Genomic DNA, 20,675 nt, shown 5'->3' on the forward strand with positions numbered 1-20,675 from the left:
CTTGTCTGGAACTCAGTACCCTTCTCAGCTAAAACAGGTTTCCTCTGCCTGGACTCTCTCCAGCCCTCATCTCTGATTAAACTGGCTAGCCTGAGTTGCCTCCAGAACTTGGCTTACACATCGGCTTCTCCGAGAAGTCATCACTAAAACTCATGAGCAGCTTGCAGGAGCCCCTTATAGGCAGCCACAGCACCCTGTCCTCCCCATCATATGTGATTACTGAGTTGCCAGTTACCTCTCCCTCCAGGTACCTAGGTCTGGGAGGGAATAAGGGCAGGATCCATACTTCTTTTTCAGGGTTGAAGCCTTAAGTTTAGCACAGTGACTGGCACATTGCCGAACCTCTGTGAATATTTGTTAAATGACTGAGTAAAAAGAATGGGACCATTCACATCATTTGGGTTCTGTAAAGGGGAGCAGAGGAAAGGACTGGGAGACATGGAGCAACCCTTCCTCTTTGCTCTCTTTCCTTGAGTAAAATTACAGAACGATGCCAACCGGAAAAGCACCTCTTACATTCAGAGCCTTGTGCCATCTTGAAGAAGCGAACAGATCCATTTGTGTCTTTGTTTGTAACAGGTAAGGCATGTACAGGGTACACAATTTAAAAGATACAAAAGACCATACGGTGAATGTAAATCCCGCCCAGTGGCTCCCCAACTGCCTCCTTCCCCCCTAGACAAGGACTGCTCCTGTTTCTGGATTAGAAATCTCTTTTACAGACAAAAACTGAGGCCATAACAAGGTTAAGAGGCACGTGTAGTAAGCGAAAGAGAATTTTACAAGTCAATATCTCAGGCAGAAAACGCACCCGGGGGTCCCCACGCCGCCGCCACAGGCTGAGGCCAGAGACCCTAAGGGAAGGTGCGAGGTCGCGGGCCCGAGCAACTGCGCGGGACGCCAGCCGCGGAAGGGTTAACGCCCCGGGCCCCGCCCACCCCGCCTCTTCCGGGCACAGGGGGCGGGGTCACGTCACTTCCTGGAGACTGGCTGAATCCGGAAGTGATCCCTGAGGACCCAGTTGCGGCCGAGGACCCCGGCGGCAGGGCCAGGTTCGGGACCATGAGCTGGTGAGTGAGGCCCAGGGCGGCAGAGCGCCTTGCCCGCGCCCACCTGAGTCCCCTCGCCCGCGCTGCCCGCCCTGCCCGCACGGACCCTCCGCCCTTGGTCGTTCGAGGGCCCTTGCACCGGTGCTTTCCCGGAGGCTCCGTCTCTCGGCAGGACTCATCGGGAGATGGGGCGGGGGAATCCCCTTGGCCTGGGATCCCGCGTCTGTTTCCTGACTCTTTCTGTTACATGGAACCTGTCCCGTCTTCTCCCAGCTGCTTGGAGTGAGGAAGTTTCCTGTTTCCATCTCTTGTAAATATTCGTTGAGGTGGAGTAAAATGCCTTCTTTCTCCCCTGTGGACATCTCTCCACGGCTCCCGTAGCCCCAGAGCTGTGGCCCTCACTCTGGGGGCCCAGTTCACTGATCAAAAACCCACTCGCTTTCACTTAACAGTCTTCAAAAGACAAAACTTGCTTCCCTTTTGGAAGGGTCCAGAATCGAAAACCCACACCCACACTCCGAATGTGGGATGGAACTCGTTTTAATCATTTACAGGGCCATTACCCACTCACTGTTTTCTCTTGAACATAGACATAGGTAAGCTTAAACATTGTGGGAACTAGCAGGCCATGAGACAAGACCGTAAAGGTGTCTCGGAGTAGCAGAGTCACAGCTCAGAGGAAGGCATGTTGCTATATGATGCCCATTAATAGATGAAGGCTCATAGTAGAGACTTCATAATATATAATGGTTGATTTGTTTTGTAAGACTCGGTTTGCCCAAAGGGCTTTACCTTCAGGCCCAAGGACCTGCGTATCCACAACCCCAAACCTCAGGGGGTCCAGCTATCATTTGCTTATATGAATACACTGACCCTGAGAGATGTACAAGATGGATCAAACCTCTTGGAATCCAAGGTCCGTTAGCATAGGGAACGTGTTTGCCACTCTGTCCTCATAGTCTAGCCTGTTTCTTTACACAAAGTAAATGTACGATAACTAGTCATAAATGAATGAAGATCGTCGAATATCCTTCAGGAAGGTTCTCGCAGGCTCACATTTGACCATTAGTGGAAACTACACTCTGGCCACAAGCAGCGAATGTCAGCCCGTGTTAAGGACAATTCTCTAATGTAAAATGTAGACCATTTCTGTCCCCTCCTCCCTCCTGCTTCTTAGACAAAGATTGGTGGACAAATGTCACACAGTTGGTGCCAGCACGTGACGAAGCCGGGAGCAATGCCCTAATAACCCCCTGCAGGAGCTGCTCCTTTCTCCTCCATCTTTGCTCCAGGAGGCCGATAAGGGGCTAGAGCCTGAAAAAGCTCACTTTCCCATCTTGTTATAACCTGGTTAGTGATGAGCAAAGTGGCAATCCTTCAATTCCCTCTCCTAGAGGAATTACTTCCTTAAAGTGTCAGCCTGGGTCCCCCGACCTTGTGATATAGATGTCCTCTTGCCAGCCTCATCTGGAAGCTTTGGAATTCTCTTGCTTAATTTTTCAGGGTAAAAACCAGGAAGTACAAATGCATTGTATTGCTTAGATTGGCATTTACAATTTTAAAAATCAATCTTTTCTTCACAAAGCGGGAGAAGAACAGAGCGGAGACCAGGGTAAAAGATTCTCTTGGTGATCTGAAGTATGCTGTTTCCACCTGTCTTGAGGAGGGCTTTTTTTCTGAAAAAGGAATAGCCTGTTTCCTAAGGCCTGTCAGGTTGCAGAGAATTGAAATTGACAACAGCCTGTTCAGCAAAAGCTGAGATTTTTGTCCTGCAGAATTAACTTACTAGTACATGTGCCGCTTGGCACCTCCTTGGAGTGAGGGTCAGAACCAAAAGGGTGGCTTTGTCCCTCAAAGCTGAGATTCCTTTTTCTTCCTCTTTAGAGGGCCTCTACGTCATCTCTTACGTGGACCCTGACCCTATCTCCCTGAGAGGGGAACAGCACCGGCGCCTGGGCACACAATCACACTCAGTTTCTGGCTCAATGGCTGGCAAAGGGAGCGGGGCTGGGTCCTTCTGATTCACTCCTAGAGTGGTTTTCCTGCTCCCAGAATGAATCCATCCATTCATCCGAGACTGGAATTCTCAGTGGGGGAAGAGACCAGAGTGACGTAGGGCCATCATAGGAGGCCGATGCCCAAGGTCAAGTTCACCAAGCACATGGGGTATGCCAGCCATCATTGAATAAGGCCTAGGGGCATGCAGCCCATGGTCCCCAGAGGGTAACCATTGTTCTGGGCTAGGCTGGGCTTTCAAAATGTCATAGTGAGAAATGTCCAGTATTGATGCCCTTTGCACACTGTGGACTTTGCCTGAAGAGTGAGAGGTCTTTGTTCCCTGCATCCTCTGTGCATGCAGCCCACCCACCCCCTGTTTGTTTAGTGGGTACCTGCTGCCTTCCTGTACCATCTACCCATCCCTTCATCCACTGAGCTCACCCACGTGCCTTCTTGCCAGGTGGTCCAGTGGTGTGCCCTGCTAGGAAGAAGGCGTTTGATGTTCACATCTCAGGTCACTGAGCCACTGTTTGGGCCTAAGTCAAGCTCTTCCTTCTCCTCTCCTGCTTGTTTCCCCCTCTCTCTTCTTGTGTCTGTGTCGTCATTATTGTATGGAGGGAGAGTTCAGTAAAATTAAGAATATAATCTGCTTTTTCAATCTGGCTTAGCTGTCTCTAGGGATTGTAGCCTTCCCTGGAACCACATACCTTGATGCTCTTAGGCTTAAGTGACAAGGAAAAAGGAGTCCTGTAGGAAATCTTCCTCTATTAGGGGTCCAGAAGTTTGACTCGGAACGAAGGAAATTAGGGTCCATGCAGAGAAATGTGGCTGGGAGCTCGAGGGGTGAGTTCAGGTTCTGGTTCCCTCCTCCCCAGGGCGGCCTGGGCAGGCATTCAGCCTTCCTCTATCCTCTATCTGTGACATGCAGTGGATAATCCCGGCTGACGCTGTGCCACCCAAGCCTGTTGTGAAAAAAATGGAGACTATGATCGTTTTCTGACTCTTCTGGGCTCTTCTACCTCTCTCTGCCCCTTAAATATTGATACTCCTTGGAATCCATCCGCCCCCCCCCCCCCCCCATGTTCTCACCCTGTATGCCCTCCCCCTCATCTTCAGGATAAAGGCCTGACTCTGGGCCATGGCTTATGAGGCCCTCCTGGACCTGGCTGTCCGTCTTTACTCCTGTGTCTAAGCTTCTCCTGGCCCCTGGTGCCTCTGTCCCTCTGTATGCACTGTTGTTCTGCCTGAAATGCCCTTCACTCCTACTTCGTCCGCCAGGCTGATGTATGCGCATCCTTCCGGAGTCGGGCAGGCTTCACCTCTTCTGAGGGTCTTCCCTGAACAGCCCCCCACACCCGGCCAAGCCGACTTGGGTGCCCCTCCTCTGACCCTCATTAGCATCTGTACTTGAATCGTTGGTTCACGTGTCAGTAACCCCACCAGTCTGTGCGTGATCGAGAAAGGGACTGTGTCTTGGTCATCACTGTATCCCTAGCAGTGTCCCCAGCAGTCCATACATGTTTATTGGATGTATGGGTGAGCACTATTTTTCCATTTCCTGACTTGCCTGAGCTCAGGAAAACTTTTCAGATGAAAACGTGCAGAACCTATAGGCCGCTTCCTGAAATGAAGAACCTCTAAGAGTGCTGTCATTAAGTCGATGAGGGAAGAAGTGGCTTCAGAGCCTCTCGGAGATGGAGTGTTCTGTCACCTCTGTCCCTGTCTCCAGACTGTCCTCTTCTCTACTTGCATAGAGCACCTGTAGCACCTCCACAGCCTTCCAAGGACCACAGGCGTGTTCCTCTCCCTCACAGACTGCGCGAGGGCAGGGTCTACAGCTTCTTCACCTTTGTGCGTGTCTCCTGTTTGCACGTAGTAGGTACCTAATCGGTAAGTGTCAAATGAAAGGAATGGAATATAAAGAAAGGAAGGCAGACCGAACCACCCGCTCTGTTTCACACATGTTTTCAGTGGAGGCTCTTTTCCCTCTAGTGTGACCCTTGCCATCGTACGTTTGTACAGTGCTTTTAACTTTTCAAATTACTTTCCCCTCCATTATCTGATTTCATCCTCACGTGTACCCTCAGAAGTATGCAGTGCAGGCCTTCTTATCTCCCTGTGACAACTTACTAGAATTCAGTCACAGAGTACCTGGCAGAGCCAGAACTAAAATCTGCATCTCCTGAGTATTCTCTGTGCTTGAACAGAAACATTAGAAAAAATGGCAGACCAGGGGCACCTGGCTGGGAAGTGGGAAGAGCACGTGACTCTTGATCTCCGGGTCCTGAGTTAGGTATAGAGATTACGGGAAAAAAAAAAAAAACAACAACAATGGAAGACCATTCCCAAGCTGATTGGGCCCCAAAGGAAGGTATTGGGCTTTGCCAGCACGTGTGAACACTACCGGGGTGGTAGTGAATTACAAGAAGCTGCCAGTTTTCACACTTAACGCGGTAGAGGGAATCCTGTGTCGTGCACACGTCTGGGTGTTCTGGACCATCTCAGCTTCTTACTCTGGGGCCTCTCTGCCTCGGGCAGCCTTCCCACTCACTTCTTTGGACAGGCCAGGCTCTCCCCAAGTGTTTTCCTCTTCTTTGGAGAGCAGGGTGGTGCCCAGAAGACGGACCCTTTGAGGAGCCTGTGTGATTCTGTAGTTGACGTTGCTTTGGGCACCGGTGTAAAACATCTCACTCTTGTTGCAGCTGTTTGTAGTGAGAGGGGAAGGGACTTTTTCCAACATTTGGAAAGAGCCACGTATCCTGAATCCCACAGCTTCTTCGTCAAAGATGTTTTCTTCTGTGTTGTACTCTTTATGTACATGTGTTGGGGTAGCTTCAGGGTTGGCAGGTAAGCTATTAGAGGTGCTTCCCCGAACCCATTATTTCAGTGGCTAACCCATTTAAATAGGGCCCAGTGCGACATGTCGCACACAGGTCATACTCAATGACTGTTGATTTATTTTTTTTTTAAGATTTTATTTATTTATTTGACAGAGAGAGACAGTGAAAGCAGGAACACAAGCAGGGGGAGTGGGAGAGGGAGAAGCAGGCTTCCCGCTGAGCAGGGAGCCCGATGTGGGACTCGATCCCAGGACCCTGGGATCATGACCTGAGCCGAAGGCAGACGCTTAATGACTGAACCACCCAGGCACCCTGCTTGTTGATTTAATACTTAGTGAACATTTCTCCTGTACAAGGGCCTGTGCCACATGTTGGGGGACATTCCAAAGGTTGTGAGAACCAGTGCCTGTCTTCAGCCAGCATATGGAAAGCTCCAGGGATTCATAGGAATGACAGCCAATCCCTAAATGTCGGTGTGGCATCATCAAGAAAAATTTCAACCGGAGGATGTGATTTGAGCTGAACCCTGACTAGCGAGTATGCAGTGTTGCAGTGGGCAGTGAGAGAGAAGGATGGCGTGGAAAAGCTGTGTGGAGACGGAATGCATCAAGAGTATTTGAGGTGGTCCACCAGGAGACCGGCTTTGGGTTTAGTGAAGAGGGCTTTGGGGAGAGGCTGTGTGGATGACAGTGGGCACCAGAGTCGGGGCCACATTGCTGGTGCTTGCGGTGCCTCGCTGAGCGCCGAAACTGAGCTTAGGCTTTTGAAAATGGAAGGGTTCTGAGCATGGAAGTGGCATGGGGAAATGAGTGATTTCATCGGATTAATTTCGCAGTGGTTTGTACGAGAGCTCAGAGAAGAGGAAGGATGGAGCCAGGGGGCCAGCTTGGACAGTGGCTTCCTAAATTTTTTGACCACAACTTGCAGTCAGAAACACCTTTGATATTGCAGCACACCTACATTTATACTTCAGATAAAAGCTTCACGTGGTATATGTGTGATGCACGCCAGTATTTTATGTTCTATTTCATGTTTAAAAGAATGGTGTACTTCTGTTGATCTCAGGACTAATTTTGATAGGTTTACAGCAGGATAACATGTAGCAGCTTACGTGATTGATGCAGGACCCCAGTTAGAAAAACACTGATCTAGGAGTTTATTACAGGGGTTCAGACTATAAGCCAACATCTGTGACTCCAGCCAGCTGAGGATAGTGTTTGGTTTATTTGGTTGTTTTCCGTGGGTTATAAGAAGAAATGTAGAAGGGGCAACTTTGCCCCAGCCATGTGCTTTATAAGAATGTAATCCATGGATGGGAAAACTGTCAGTCACTTTATAGAAAAGAAAACCCCAGTGGACAAAAGCCTATACCACGATGTTGGTTTATTAGTAATCAGGGAAAAGCAGATTAAAACAATGAGATGCCATCATACAGCCATCCAACTGGCCACAGTTTTAAAGTCTGGCAACACCAAGTATCTAAGGATGAGGAGCAGTGGGAATGCGCGCCCATTGGCATCCAGGGTGCAGGGTGGTGTGGAGAGTGATGGTGTAAATTGATACTGGAGATTTCTACAGTACCTGTGGCAGTTGGAAACGTTCACACCCCCTCACCCAGAGAAACTCCCGCAGGGGAGCGGGATTGCTTCATTGTCTATAGATGTCCAGCCTCTACCATGTGGTATCTTTACATAATGAAACGGGTAGTCATTAAAATGAATGAAGTAGAGCTATGTATATCAACAGGGACAAATCTCAGAAGCATAATGCTGGACATAAAAAGTTAGTTTCAAAGTGATACAGTCAGTATTGTACTTTTTTTTAATATTTTATTTATTTATTTGAGAGAGAGTGAGAGAGAACACAAGCAGGGGGAGCAGCAGAGGGAGTGGGAGAAGCAGACTCCCCGCCGAGCAGGGAGCCAGACGTGGGGCTCAATCCCAGGACCCCAGGACCACGACCTGAGCCGAAGGCAGACGCTCAACTGACTGAGCCACCCAGGTGCTATCTACATACAGTTCAGGCCTACAAAACAATATTGTGTTGTGCTTATGGATTTAAACGTATGTAGTGCAAGTCTGGGAATAATACGTACTAAACGCAGGGCCGTGGTTCCCCACCAGGGTGAGGAGGAGGACAGAATCGGGCTGGAGCACGGGGGGGGGGGGGGGGGGGGGGGGGGGGGGCTTGAGCAGTGTCTGAGGGGCTACGGCTTCATGTCAGAGCCCGATAATGCCGGGTGAATGCATGGGTAGTTCTCTAGCATTTTCTGAGTGCTTACAATAATGGATAATAGTCTCTCTTAACTTTTGTCATGCCTGACCTGACCGGCATCACGGCTAGGGCCGACCTCACTGTTCGCAGCAAGAGAATCATTGCCCTCCCCCGGCCAGTAGATGAGGCTGACCTGGGGGGGGGAGGCCTAGAAGTGAGTTTCCATCTCAGCCCTCCTCCTTCTCTGTCCTGCTTTCAGACCTTCAGCAGAGAAGGGAAAAGGTCGAGTGATGAAAGCTCTTTGTATAATTCCTGGTTGGTTAGAGACAGAAGTGAAAATGAGATTAGAGATAGTGCCTCAGAAGCTAAGCAGCTGGTCTGGTGTTTCTGAGTCTGTCGACTTCTGAGCCACGGCTCACCCATCCGAATGGAAAGCAGGTATCGGAGGCTTCTCTCGGCTTGTTGAGTAAGCAGGATAAGCCTTTCACCTCAGAAGGCCTTCTGTGTTCCTTTTATAAAATGGGGAAACCCGTTTTCTAAGGAGCTATAGAACAAACAAACAAACAGACTCCCTCCCTGAATTGCCTGCCTTCCTCCCATTTCTTAACCTTTAGACGCTCCATCAGCCTCCAGACTTCTGTCACAAATCCTTTTACTACTTGGGAGGAAGTCCCCATTCATTGTAGGCAAATGCATTCACTTGGGCCTGGCAGTGATGCGCTCTCCTACGGGATTGTTGCTTGCCCCCAAAGCAGAAAAAATCATTTCAGGTTTCCTAACCATACTTACTTCTGTGTAACCGTGTGCGAGCCACCCGCTCGGGCCTCAGTTTGTTCGTCATCGTCGAAATAGCACCCACCACCGTCTTCACTGCAAATACTGATAGGCTGCAGACTCTACGTCAGGAACTCTTTTAGGAACTAAACTCATTTGGCCCTCCCAGCGACCCTATATGATACGTATATTACTGTCTGATTCTGTAGGCAAGGAAACTGCGAGATAGGAAGGTGAGATAAATTGTCCAAAGCCCCACAGCTGGCAGTTGGCAGAGGGAAGAATTAAAAGCCAAGCAGTCCAGCTCCCGAGTCTGTCCCCCAACTCAGCGCACTGCCTCTAGTGAGGAATACAGGAGTAGACCACTTGCTTTAAATGAACCGTTGTCTCTGAAGCACCTAGCACCAAGCAGCACTAGGAGATGCTCAATAAATGGTCACTTGAATTGGAGGATTTCTAAGATCTCACATTATCTCCCTGAACATTCTGTGATTCATTCTGTGTCAGCTTCTCAGAGGTCAGCCTGGGGAGCAGTGGGGAAGGAGGGATCACAGCTGAGCTGGGGGATTGTTCTAGTCCAAGCAACAAATCAGCCAAGTCACAGAGTCATGCCTTTTATTTTTAAACACACACATACCTCTTCGGACTGGTGGCGAGTCAGGGTAGTATTGTGTGTGCTCTGGTTTTAGATCTGGCTAATTTAGGGGAAGGCCTGACGGGGGCGGGGAGGGGTGGAGAGGCTGTGGTCAGAGGTGCTGGAAATGGCCATTTTACAGCTCAGTCCATTTCTCCTTCTGATGGGGTCTCTCGTGCCCTTGCTCGGGCTGAACTGGATGACCTCCAGCAAGCAGCTGCTTTGCCAGAGCCGGCCGCCTCTCCATAAGCCCTGCCCTGGCCCCAGCCCTCTGTTTCCCCTCCAAGTGGCAAGGTGGTGGTAGCTGTGGTGGGGCCTCAGACCAGAGAAGGCAACGACCCAAGGATAGGGTAACAGAAGGATGGGGGGAGGAGGGGCTTGTCCTTACAGCCTGCAGAAGCTGCTGCCTTTCGCCCACCTTCCTGCTCTTGCCGAGACAGTGACTCAGGCCCAGACCACTCCCCGGGGAGCCAGGATTTCAGCCACTATCAACTGCCGCCTCCTCTTTGCTCAGCCCTCCCTTCGTTCCCACCTCCCTCACCTCCTCCCTCCCCCCAAAACTGTGATCCCTCAGAAAGCTGTGGGGTGGGGTAGACTGAATCATTTCAGGGTTCTTTCCACCCCCAAGCCAGGCCTAGGCTCATTCACATTCAGTAGAAACGATTTCCAGAGGCCAAGGTGAAGACCAGGAAGGAATGTGTAGGTTTGGGCTTCTTTCCGCTCTTCTTTGTCATGGAAGCAGAGGACTCTCCAAAGAAGGCGGGACCCGAGGGATCTTCTGGGGTGACCAGGGGATCCCCACCCAACTGCCATCTGGGCCTGCCTCTTGTCTCTGCCTCTGCAGTAGAGGGGGTGGGGAAACAAAAGATTGAGAAACCTAGCAAATTGAAAATGCAAAAGAGCTGTTTTTGTAAATAGACATTACACAAGAGCAGGAGGTTTTTGGAAAGGTTTTACTGAGACAGAATTAGCCAACTGGCATCATGCTGCTAATAGAGATATTTACTGTTTGAAAAAGTATATTTGTAGTTTTGGAGAACATCCTGTTGACTTTTCTTTATTGTGAAAGTGAATTTTTCCCCCCTTTCCCTCTGCACACAAAGAACTTCTTTTCTTTTTTGAAGTGGGGCACGTTGGGGGTTGAAGAAGGGTAGGCTTGAGAGAATTGTTTTCTCCGTTTTGTTGCTGAGACCAAAATATCCCTTCTCCTGCCCTCTGGTGCTCATATTTACGGATTGGCAAGTAGAACCAACTAAGAAATCCTAGTCCGGAGGCCAGGAGCTCCGAGCCCTCTTGGTTTCTTCCAGAGCAGAGAGATTCTTTGGAGAGCAAGCCCTGTCTTCTCTCTGGACCTCTGCTTACCCGCCCGATGCCAAGGGAAGAACCCCAGGGAAAACGTGAGGAGGAGGGGGACCAAGGTCCTGAGGCCCAGTGAGCCTCTCCGTGTCCTGGAGGACTGCCGGCCTTGGCCACCACCCCCGCTGGGCCAGGGCGCCTCTGCTCTCGGAGATGCTGTGATGCTGTTGGACTGGCCGCGTGTGCCTTCCAGAGCAGCTGTTTCTCCCGAGGAGGTCCCTGCATCCCAGCAGGGTTCTAGAACCACAAGGAGGTAGTACCGAGAAGAGGCAAAAGAGCTGCTTCAAGTGTAGTCCTTCTGCCCTGTCTTCTTGCTCTCCCCTGGCTACCTTTCACTGCTTCTGTGGCAGAGAATCTGTTCTTCCCTCCGGGTACCTGCCCCAGTTTTCGGGCTATTTCTCCGGCAGAGGGGAGCATATCTGCCATTTGGCAGCCTTGGAATAAACCCAGGAGACTCTTCTCCTGTCATATTTCCTCTTAAGCTCTTTAATTTATTAGTTTTGGGGGACGCCAGGGTGGCTCAGTCGGTTAAGTGACTGACTCTTGATTTCGGCTCAGGTCATGATCTCAGGGTCATGAGATCGAGCCCCGAGTTGGGCTCCGAGCTCAGCGGGAAGTCTGCTGGAGACTTTCCCTCTCCCTCTGCCCCTCTGCCCCTGCTTGTGGGCATTCTCTGTCTCAAATAAATAAATAAATCTTTAAAAATAAAATAAGTTTTCCCTCAACCCATATTCTGATACCATGTCCAGCTAGGCTTTACTGCCAATGCCAAAGGGCAGCTCTGTTTTCACAGTCTGCACCCGGTGTACTTTCCCCTGACCCCAGCTGCTGCTGGTGGCTGGGGAGACCCTTTTTAGCTTTGGTCTAGTCAGATAAGAATTGAGAGGCCGAAGACAGTGATCTTACTTTTCTTTGTTGTTTATAAAGCCTTATCTGAGAGTAACTTTTTTCAGGAAACTTAAATGAGAGTATGATGTTGTATAGGGTCCTTGAGACAACATACTGATTTACTTCTTTATTTAGCCACTTATCCAGTGCTTACTGTGTGCATCAGACTGGACTGTAAGCTCCCTGAGATCATAGAATGAGTCAGTCTTGTTCATCCTGATAGCCCTAGAACCTAGAGTAGTTCTAGGTATAAAGGAGGCCCTCAATAAATATTTACTGAATATTCATTCAATGAAAGGTTGAAAATAGCACTGTACCTAATACAGTACTTACAGAAGTTGCAAAGAAGCATAACATTCAGTCCCTGCACTGGAGGGCTTGTGTGTCATAATCAGAAAGTAAGATGTTGGGACGCCTGGGTGGCTCAGTTGGTTAAGTGGTTGCCTTCGGCCCAGGTCATGATCCCAGGGTCCTGGTATCGAGTCCCACATCGGGCTCCTTGCTCAGCAGGGAGCCTGCTTCTCCCTCTTTCTCTCTCTCTCTCTCTGCTTGTGCTCTCTCTGTCAAATAAACACAAATCTTAAGAAAAAAAAAAAGTAAGATGTATACACAGCAAAGTTGGTTAGCCTGACCCTTTACCAAGCAGAGTGTAATAGTGAATCACAGCACTGGGTCTAAGAGAGCAAACTGATCATCTAAATGCATGCTGAAGAAGGCTCTGTGATAGAACTCAAAAATCCAGTCTTTGTGTCTTTTAGGAAACTAGGAACAAAAAGATATTTCCTAACTAATTGGAGGCTTTCTGGCTGAAACCAGTAGCCTTTTTCATATTTAATGGTGAAAGATCAGCCCCAAAGCATTCTTAGTAAAGTCAGAAACATTTTTCTACAATTTCTGGCCAACGCTCTAACACAAGACAAGAAGTAGATACAAAATATTGGGAAAGAAAAGGGAAGTTTTGTCATTATTTTCAAGTGATATGACTGTCTATTTGGAAAACCTAATTCTTTTTTTCTTGCTGAATTTCTCAGGCTATATAGGTTAAGTATGTAGGCATGGTGACTGGTTTCAGGGTAAATATTTAATACCCAATAGCTTTCCTGTGTACCAGGACAATAAAATGAAAAAGAGAATTCCATTTGCAGTGTAAGCAAATGGAATTGGTTCCACGTGTAGGGCTACACATTTCACATGTAAGTGTTACTTTGGGATCTTGATATTCAACAAAATAAAAGTAGAGGACTTACTCATAAGACTAAAGCACATAATAAAAAGACTTGAGTGAACGGAAAGAAATATTATGGCCCTGAATGAGCAAACCCAATATTTGTAAAAATGTAGGATCTTCAAAAGTTAATCTATAAGTGTAATGCACTTTCAGTAATAAGTATCCTGATTTTGGGGGGCGGGGGGGCACACAGCATATGACTTTGAAGTTTATCTTAAATATTAAGAGAAATTAAAATAGCCAGTTACCTGAAATGAAATGTAATGAGAAGGGATCTGTTTGGGTAGATATTAAGAACTGTTATAAACCTAAATAATTAAATCTGTGTTATTGGCAAAAGAGTAGACAGGTCTGTGGTATGGAATAGAAGTATTTCACACTAATGAAATGATTTCTCAAAGATAGTTTGTTGTTTAAGTTATGTTAAAACAACTGGCTAACCATACACTCAAACTCTAAATGGAGTAATGATTTAAGTATAAAAAATAAACCACTAAAATTCATATGGAAATTCGAGGGACACAGCCAAAATAATCGTGGCAAAGTTGGAGGGCTCAATACTTCTCAATTTCAAAACTTACAACAAAGGTCTAGTAATTAGGACATTGTGGTACTAGCATAAAGATAAACATGTAGATCAATGGAATCAAATCAAGAGTCCTGAAATAAGACTTTACATTTATGGTCAGTTGATTTATTTTTTTATATATATAAGGATGCCAGGACAGTTCAACAGGGAAGGAATAGTCTTCTCGACAGCGCCAGGATAATTGGATATCCACATGGGAAGGACCACCATACACAAAAATTAACTCAACATGGATCAAAGTCCTAAATGTAAAAGCTAAAACTATAAAATCCTAAGAAGAAAATGTAGGGGTGAGTCTTCATGACCTTGAATTTGGCAAAGAATTCTTAGACGTGATACCAAAAAGCACAAACAACAAAAGAAAAAATAGATTAAACCTCTTCAAAACCTAAAACTTTTGTGCTTCAAAGGAAACCTTTAAAAGAGTGAAAAAACAATTCACAAATGAGAGGAAATATTTGCAAATCATATATCTGATTAGGAATTTGTACCCAGAATAGACCAAGAACTCTTACAACTCAATAATAAAAAAAGACAACCCATTTTTAAAACAGGCAAAGGATTTGAATAAATATTTCTCCAAAGAAGACATACAAATGACTGATAAGCACATGAAAAGATGTTCAGCATCATTAGTCATTAGAGTCATGTCAACCAAACCATGATGAAATAACCCTCATACCTACTGGAATGGCTAAAATAAAAAAGACAATGACAAGTGTTGGTGAGGATGTGGAGAAATTGGAACCCTCATGCACTGCTGGTGATTGTAAAATGGCACAGCCACTTTGGAAGAGTCTTGCAGCTCCTCAGAAGTGTAAGCATAGACTTAACCACCATATGGCCCAGCAGTTTCACTCCTAGGTGTGTCCCCAAGAGAAATGAAAACATATGTCCACACACAAACATGTGCACGATGTTCACAGCAGCAACATTCCTAATGTCCAAAAAGTAGAAACAACCCAAATGTCCCTCACCCGGTGAGTGAATGGATAAATGGAAAGTGGGTGTGTGGATAAAGACGGTATATCCCTGCAATCGAATATTATTCCATGATAAAAGAGGAATGAAGTCCTGATATATGCCACAATGTGGATGATCCTTGAAAACATTTTGCTAAGTGAAAGAAGCCAACACAAAAGGCTACTTATTATATAATTCCTTTTATAGGAAATGTCCATACTAGGCAAATCCATAGACATAGTAGATGAATGGTTGGCCAGGGGCTGGAGGGAGGGGAGAAATGGGGGGTGATTGCTAATAGATAATGGGGTTTCTTTTGGGGGTGATGAAAATGTTCTGAACTTAGGTTGTGGTGATGGTTACACAATTCTCTGTACTAAAAACAACCAAATTGTACACTGGATGAATGTTACGGTATGTGAATTATATCTCAATAAAGCTGTTATTTAAAACTTAATAAATCAGCTTCCAAGTAAAGATAACAGGTTGAATACATACATCTAATTTATCTCCCTCACAGATCCCACAAAAAGCACAGTAAAGTGATTTTGTTTTTAAGGCACAAATCTATAGATTCAGGGAGAATAGAGACATCAACCACATTTGGGAACTGGGATGCAATTACTTGCAGTAACTGTCTAAGTTCCAAGAAAGCTAGATCCTAAGCTGGCATTTAGGAAAACCGAGAGCCATCACAACTTACATTATGGAATCCTCAAAAGTTCAGGAATTGATGGCAGTAGGTACTTCTAGAAGTGGGGTGAAGCCAAGGGCTCCAATCAGAAGGACTGGTTGAAAGCTGTTTCTGAATAAGTTTAGAGCCCTGCCATCTCCTCCCCAACTCCAGTGTCCCTGGGAGACTGTCCCTGCCTCATCCTAGCAAAAGAATGAAGGGGCCCCACCCCTTGGAGAGTATGAGACAGGGAGCTCCTATACTAGGCACACAAAGGTGGATTTACTGTGTGAAAACTATTTAATAAAGTTTAAGCTTCAGGGCCCCTGGCTTGCATGGACCTTGTCCAAGGCCCCAGAAGGAACCCTAGCTGTGTGTTCACATGATGCTGTGTTTTTGTAAACATCAAAAATGTATTTATACTGCACTTAGTTAAGAAAACCTCTGCCTTCACTCCCTCCTTTTTCTGCTCTCTACTACCCCTCATGTCAGGCAGCTTTGGAGTAGCAAAGGCCTTTTTTGGGATGCTACTGGAGGACGGAATTGGGAGTATGCTGTTTTCGCTGCAGTTTGCAGACATTTTTTGAAAACTTTGATAAAACCACAAGAAATTGCAGATTCCTGAGTTGCAAATATACAAAGGGTACCTTTTTTGGTCCTCCTTATATGTACTTAAAAACTAAGGGAAAGGGGTGCCTGGCTGGCTCAGTCGGTAGAACATGCAACTTGATCTCGGGGTTGTGAGTTCAAACCCCACGTTGGGCATAGAGCCTACTTAAAAAAAAAAAAAGGATTGTACGCCTTGAACTTTGACAATGTTCTGTGTGTCCATTGTATCTCAATAAAGCTGGAAAACGTTTTTAAAAGGAAGAAAAAAAGCTAAGGAGAAAATTGGGTCAAAAATAACGGAACACAAAAAAGTGACAAAGGTGAGCAATTAAATCAATAGATATTCTGAAATCAAAGTACAACAAAACATTTTCAAATTGTACTAAAAGCTAATAATTCATTATGAGAACGAGATCAGTTTTAAATAGGAGCGATGGTTGTTTGATAATCTAGCTAATAAAGAGGAGGAGCAATTCATATGAACACACTGATAAAACATTTAAATTTCTTAACACAAAAGATAACAAAGATGACAGAACTTATGATGTGCCGTCTTCCAGGGACATCAGTGACAAGCCGGTTACCCCCATAAATTCAGAGAGCGGCTAAGACTAGTCGTCATAGAAGAAAACCTGAAATGTGTCCTGAAATCTTACAGTTCATTTATGAAAGAAACATGAGATTTTCCTAAATTTTATAACAGTCCTAAAATTTGTAGTGTGTTTATATATAACTGGTAAGCTACAAAAAAGCTTTTCCAAACTGTCAGTAATAGAAAACAAATTTCAGTCAACCATACTAAAGGAAAGGCTGAATTACCTTTCTTTTCTAAGAAAATGATGTTACCCACTCTGTGTCACATGAAGAGGCAATCATTGACTACACAGCCAAAAAATGAATACAGAGGTGTGTCAGGCAGATGATTAATAAAAATATTAGGTTATTCTTGATTTTCTGATGTTGATGTTATTTGTCAGCTTTTATAACTTGTAATTTGTTATGTTCTTTTCTCTGTCTAAATAAACACTTTCATGCCTATTTTTATATTTGGGGTTTTTTAAAAATTTTTTTAAAGATTTTATTTTTAAGTAATCTCTACACCCAGTGTGGGGCTCGAACTCACAACCCCAAGATCTAGAGTCGCCTGCTCCACTGACTGAGCCAGCCAGGCGCCCTGTCCTATGTTTATATTTGTAAACTTGCATTCTTTTTCTTTAAAAGGGCATGCAAAATCATAAGCTTCAGGCCCACAAAACTCAGATCCACTGTAAGTCCAGTTGAGGGCAGGACTGCCATCCTCAAGGCAGGAGGATGAAGTGAAGAAATGGGTGGGGAGTGCTGAGACAACCCTTCCACTCCCCTGTGGCACGTGCCGGACACACACACACACACACACACACGTACACGTGTACACGTGACCTACTCACTGAGCTCGAAGAACACTCCCGTGACGAGACAACAGAAGAATCTTCTCTGCCCAGAGAAGTAAAGACTAGATACTGACATCAGGGACTCCCCACAAAACTGCTCAGCCAGGCCACTCTACACAGTAGACAGACCTCATCAGAGCACTCACGGCTTCTAATCAGCTGTTTTGTCTCCTGTCACGCATGTGAGCAGACACCCAAGAATTACCACACCCCGAGGGGAGTGTTGAGTATTTTTGAAAAATGGAGACAAAAGCAGAAAGACAACTTGAGGGGAAACTGAGACTCCAGGAAGAAGACATGTTTTCTAAAGCTATCATTAAGGGCTTTAGAGAGAGAAGGCATCCATGAAGTAAAAAACAGGATACCATAAAAAATAAAAATAAAAAAAAAACAGGACATCCTGAAAATTAAAAAGAGCTCTCAGAAATTAAAAATATGATAGCAAAGGGGCACCTGGGTGGCTCAGTTGGTTAAAGGTCTGCCTTCGGCTCAGGCCATGATCCCAGGGTCCTGGGATCGAGCCCTACATCGGGCTCCCTGCTCTGCGAGAAGCCTGTTTCTTCCTCTCCCACTCCCCCTGCTTGTGTTCCCTCTCTTGCTGTGTCTCTATCTGTCAAATAAATAAAATCTTAAAAAAATAAATAAATAAAAATGATAGAAATGGGGGCGCCTGGCTGCCTCGGTCTGGAGAGCATGCAACTCTTGATCTCAGGGTCGTGAGTTCAAGCCTCACATTGGGTGTAGAGATTACTTACATAAATGAATAAATAAAAACTTTTAGGGGCACCTGGGTGGCTCAGTCTTTAAGTGTCTGCCTTCGGCTCAGGTCATGATCCCAGGGTCCTGGGGTCGAGCCCCACATCGGGCTCCCTGCTCCGCGGGAAGCCTGCTTCTCCCTCTCCCACTCCCCCTGCTTGTGTTCCCTCTCTCACTGTCTCTCTCTGTCAAATAAATAAATAAAATCTTTAAAAAATTTAAAAAAGTAAAACTTTTAAAAATATATGATAGAAATGGAAAACTTGACAAGATAAGAAAATGTTGAAAAGTAGACATTGGAGAAGCAACCAAGGAGGGTCAGCATTGGAATTACAAGAATTTCAGAAATAAGAGGCAGAGAAAATGGGAAGAAACCAACCACGACCACGTTCTTTTAAATCCCAGAACGAAAGATTATAAATTGCCAAACTGAAAGAGTTTGGCCCGTACCCCAGCACAGTGAATGAAATTAGACCCACAAGGTACATCCTTGTGACATTTCACACCACCGGGGACAAACGTGATCCAATAAGCTTGTGCGAAGAAGTAGGTCACCTACAAAGGATAGAAATCAGCGTGATTTCGACTTCACCACCACAGTAGTACTGGGAAAGGAGAAGCCAGCGAAGCAATGCCTTTGAGACTGAAAAGAAATTAAGTCCAGCCCACATTCTATACCCAAACTAGCTGGTGTGAGGCAGAGTACAAAGGGTTTTTGTTATGCAAAGTCTCAAAAAAAGTATCTCGCACACACTTTTACTCCACCCAAACGAGGAGTAAACCAACAAAGAGGAAGACACGTATTCCAGGTGTCAGAATTCCTGGGAGAGGCGGAAGGCATCCGTGTGAGGAAAGAAGGGGAGAGCCTGGGCTGTCAGCTGTGCTCCAGGGGCCGCGCTGCTCAGAGGCTGCCGTGGACACTGCTTCCAGAAGTGAACCCCTGATACGAATAAACGGGTTGACAGTGGATTGAGACAACGGAAATAGAGTGAGGGATAAATCCGTAGAAAAATGACAGTCTCAGGGAAAGCAAAAACATGCAGTGTTACTAGTTACGTATTGCCGTGTAACAAATTACCCCACACAACATAGTGTCTCAAAACAACAGTACCAGTTTCTGCAGGTCAGGAATTTGGGAGTGGTTTAGCTGGGGGGCTTGGCTCCAAACGCTGCAGTCTGCTGAAGGTTTGGCTGAGGTGGAAAAATCTGCTGGCCGCCACCACTTGTAGGAAGGAAAAGAAATCATATGATTCTCCTAATAGTTTACTTAGTATTGATCTAACCAAATCACATAACTGTATCGAGAAGAGGAGATGCAGATGTGCCTTTGTGTCATGGGGGTGGAGGCCTGGAAAGGGTTGGCTTCTTTAAAGGAAGGTTTCTTAAACCTTCCCCTTCCAAAACAAAAAGGAGCTAGTGCCTAAAACCTAACAAGAGAGAGCAATAGAAGCATTTTTATTTAGAGATGCAAAGGTAGATGTCAATAAAACCAACGCAGTCAAAAGCGCTTGTCTTGGGCAAGTGAGATGTGGGTGGGGGAGGGAGGGCAGAACCTAATGTCTCACTTAACAAACCTTGTCTTATTAAACTCTGCCCACGTAGAACTCGGATGAAAGCAAACTCAGGTTAATAAAATGAAACCAATAAAATAAATTTAGGTGAATTTTTATATGTCGGGTTGGAGAGGGCAGTTCTTTCTCAGCGAGACACCAAACGAAGACATCGTAAAGGAAAAAGATTTGGTAGATTTGACTTCATACCAGTCAGAAGCTTCTGTACATTAAACACACATGTACAAAAGGGCAAGGCAAACACTAAGCCAGAAAAAAAATCCTGAAAAACAGGCCAAAGGGCTAGTGGTAAAATCTAAACCATTTCAATCTTTTAAAAAATGTCAACTGTCTCAATTTGCCTCTAGGGCGGTTTGGCAAATGTATCAAAGTCTTGGACATGTATATATCCTTTGACCCAGCAATTCCAACTCTAAGAATTTATCCTTTGTGAGTAATCCTTGATGTACACAAAGATTTCTCTATTAAGAGTTTTTTTTTATAATAGAAGAAAAATCTGAAACAGTTGAAATGACCACCAGTAAGTGATGTGGGGCACAAAAATAAAATGGTGAATGAAATACTAGATAGCTCGTACAAGTCAGCCTGATGGCAACTGCATACTGGCATAGAAAAACCTTCATGATGTTTCCTTTGTTCTTTAAAAGTTATGTAAATATACATATATACCCATGTACATTGTATGTACACACAGATTCAGGGTGTTACTGTTTATTTTTCTGTGTGTATGTGTGTGTGTGTGTGTGTGTTCTTTGTGTTTTCCATGTTTTCCAAGTGTTTGACACCGATCAGGTGTTATTTTTGTAGTCAAGGAAAAAACAAGGGATTTTTTTTTCATTTATTTGAAAAATATGGAAAGTGCAAAGGAGAAAACAGTAATCACACTCACACCACCCAAAATTAACCACTACTAACACTTGGCATATTTGCTTCAGATTTTTTTCTTTCTGCAAACTTTTAAAATATAATTAACACCAAAACATTAGCCTTGGTTATCTTTAGATATGAGACTGTGAGCTGTGTTTTGTTTTTTTTCCTTCTTTTCCTTCCCTCTCTCTCCCCCTCTCCCCTTCTCTCCCTCCTTCCCTCCCTCTCATACTTTC

General features: G+C 45.6%; 1 protein-coding gene across 4 annotated transcripts in view; it reads left to right on the plus strand.

The window, feature by feature from the left end:
• The first annotated feature begins 976 nt into the window (after nt 1–976).
• Nucleotides 977–20,675, plus strand: part of BIN3 (bridging integrator 3) — a 43,225-nt gene continuing 23,526 nt past the window's right edge. The window contains exons 1-2 of one of the 4 annotated variants that reach the window (XM_073892612.1): nt 990–1,070; nt 16,649–16,721. In XM_073892612.1, coding sequence (XP_073748713.1) covers nt 16,710–16,721 — 12 coding nt within the window. In that variant the 5' untranslated portion in view covers nt 990–1,070; nt 16,649–16,709. Of the gene's footprint in view, nt 1,071–16,648; nt 16,722–20,675 lie in introns of those variants that run through there. The other 3 variants (XM_073892611.1, XM_025873843.2, XM_073892613.1) reach the window with 3 other exon arrangements.

This window comes from Callorhinus ursinus, unplaced genomic scaffold (assembly GCF_003265705.2).
Source record: "Callorhinus ursinus isolate GAN/ISIS: 27379988/994484 unplaced genomic scaffold, GSC_fseal_2.0 scaffold4, whole genome shotgun sequence".
NCBI classification, from domain to species: domain Eukaryota; kingdom Metazoa; phylum Chordata; class Mammalia; order Carnivora; family Otariidae; genus Callorhinus; species Callorhinus ursinus.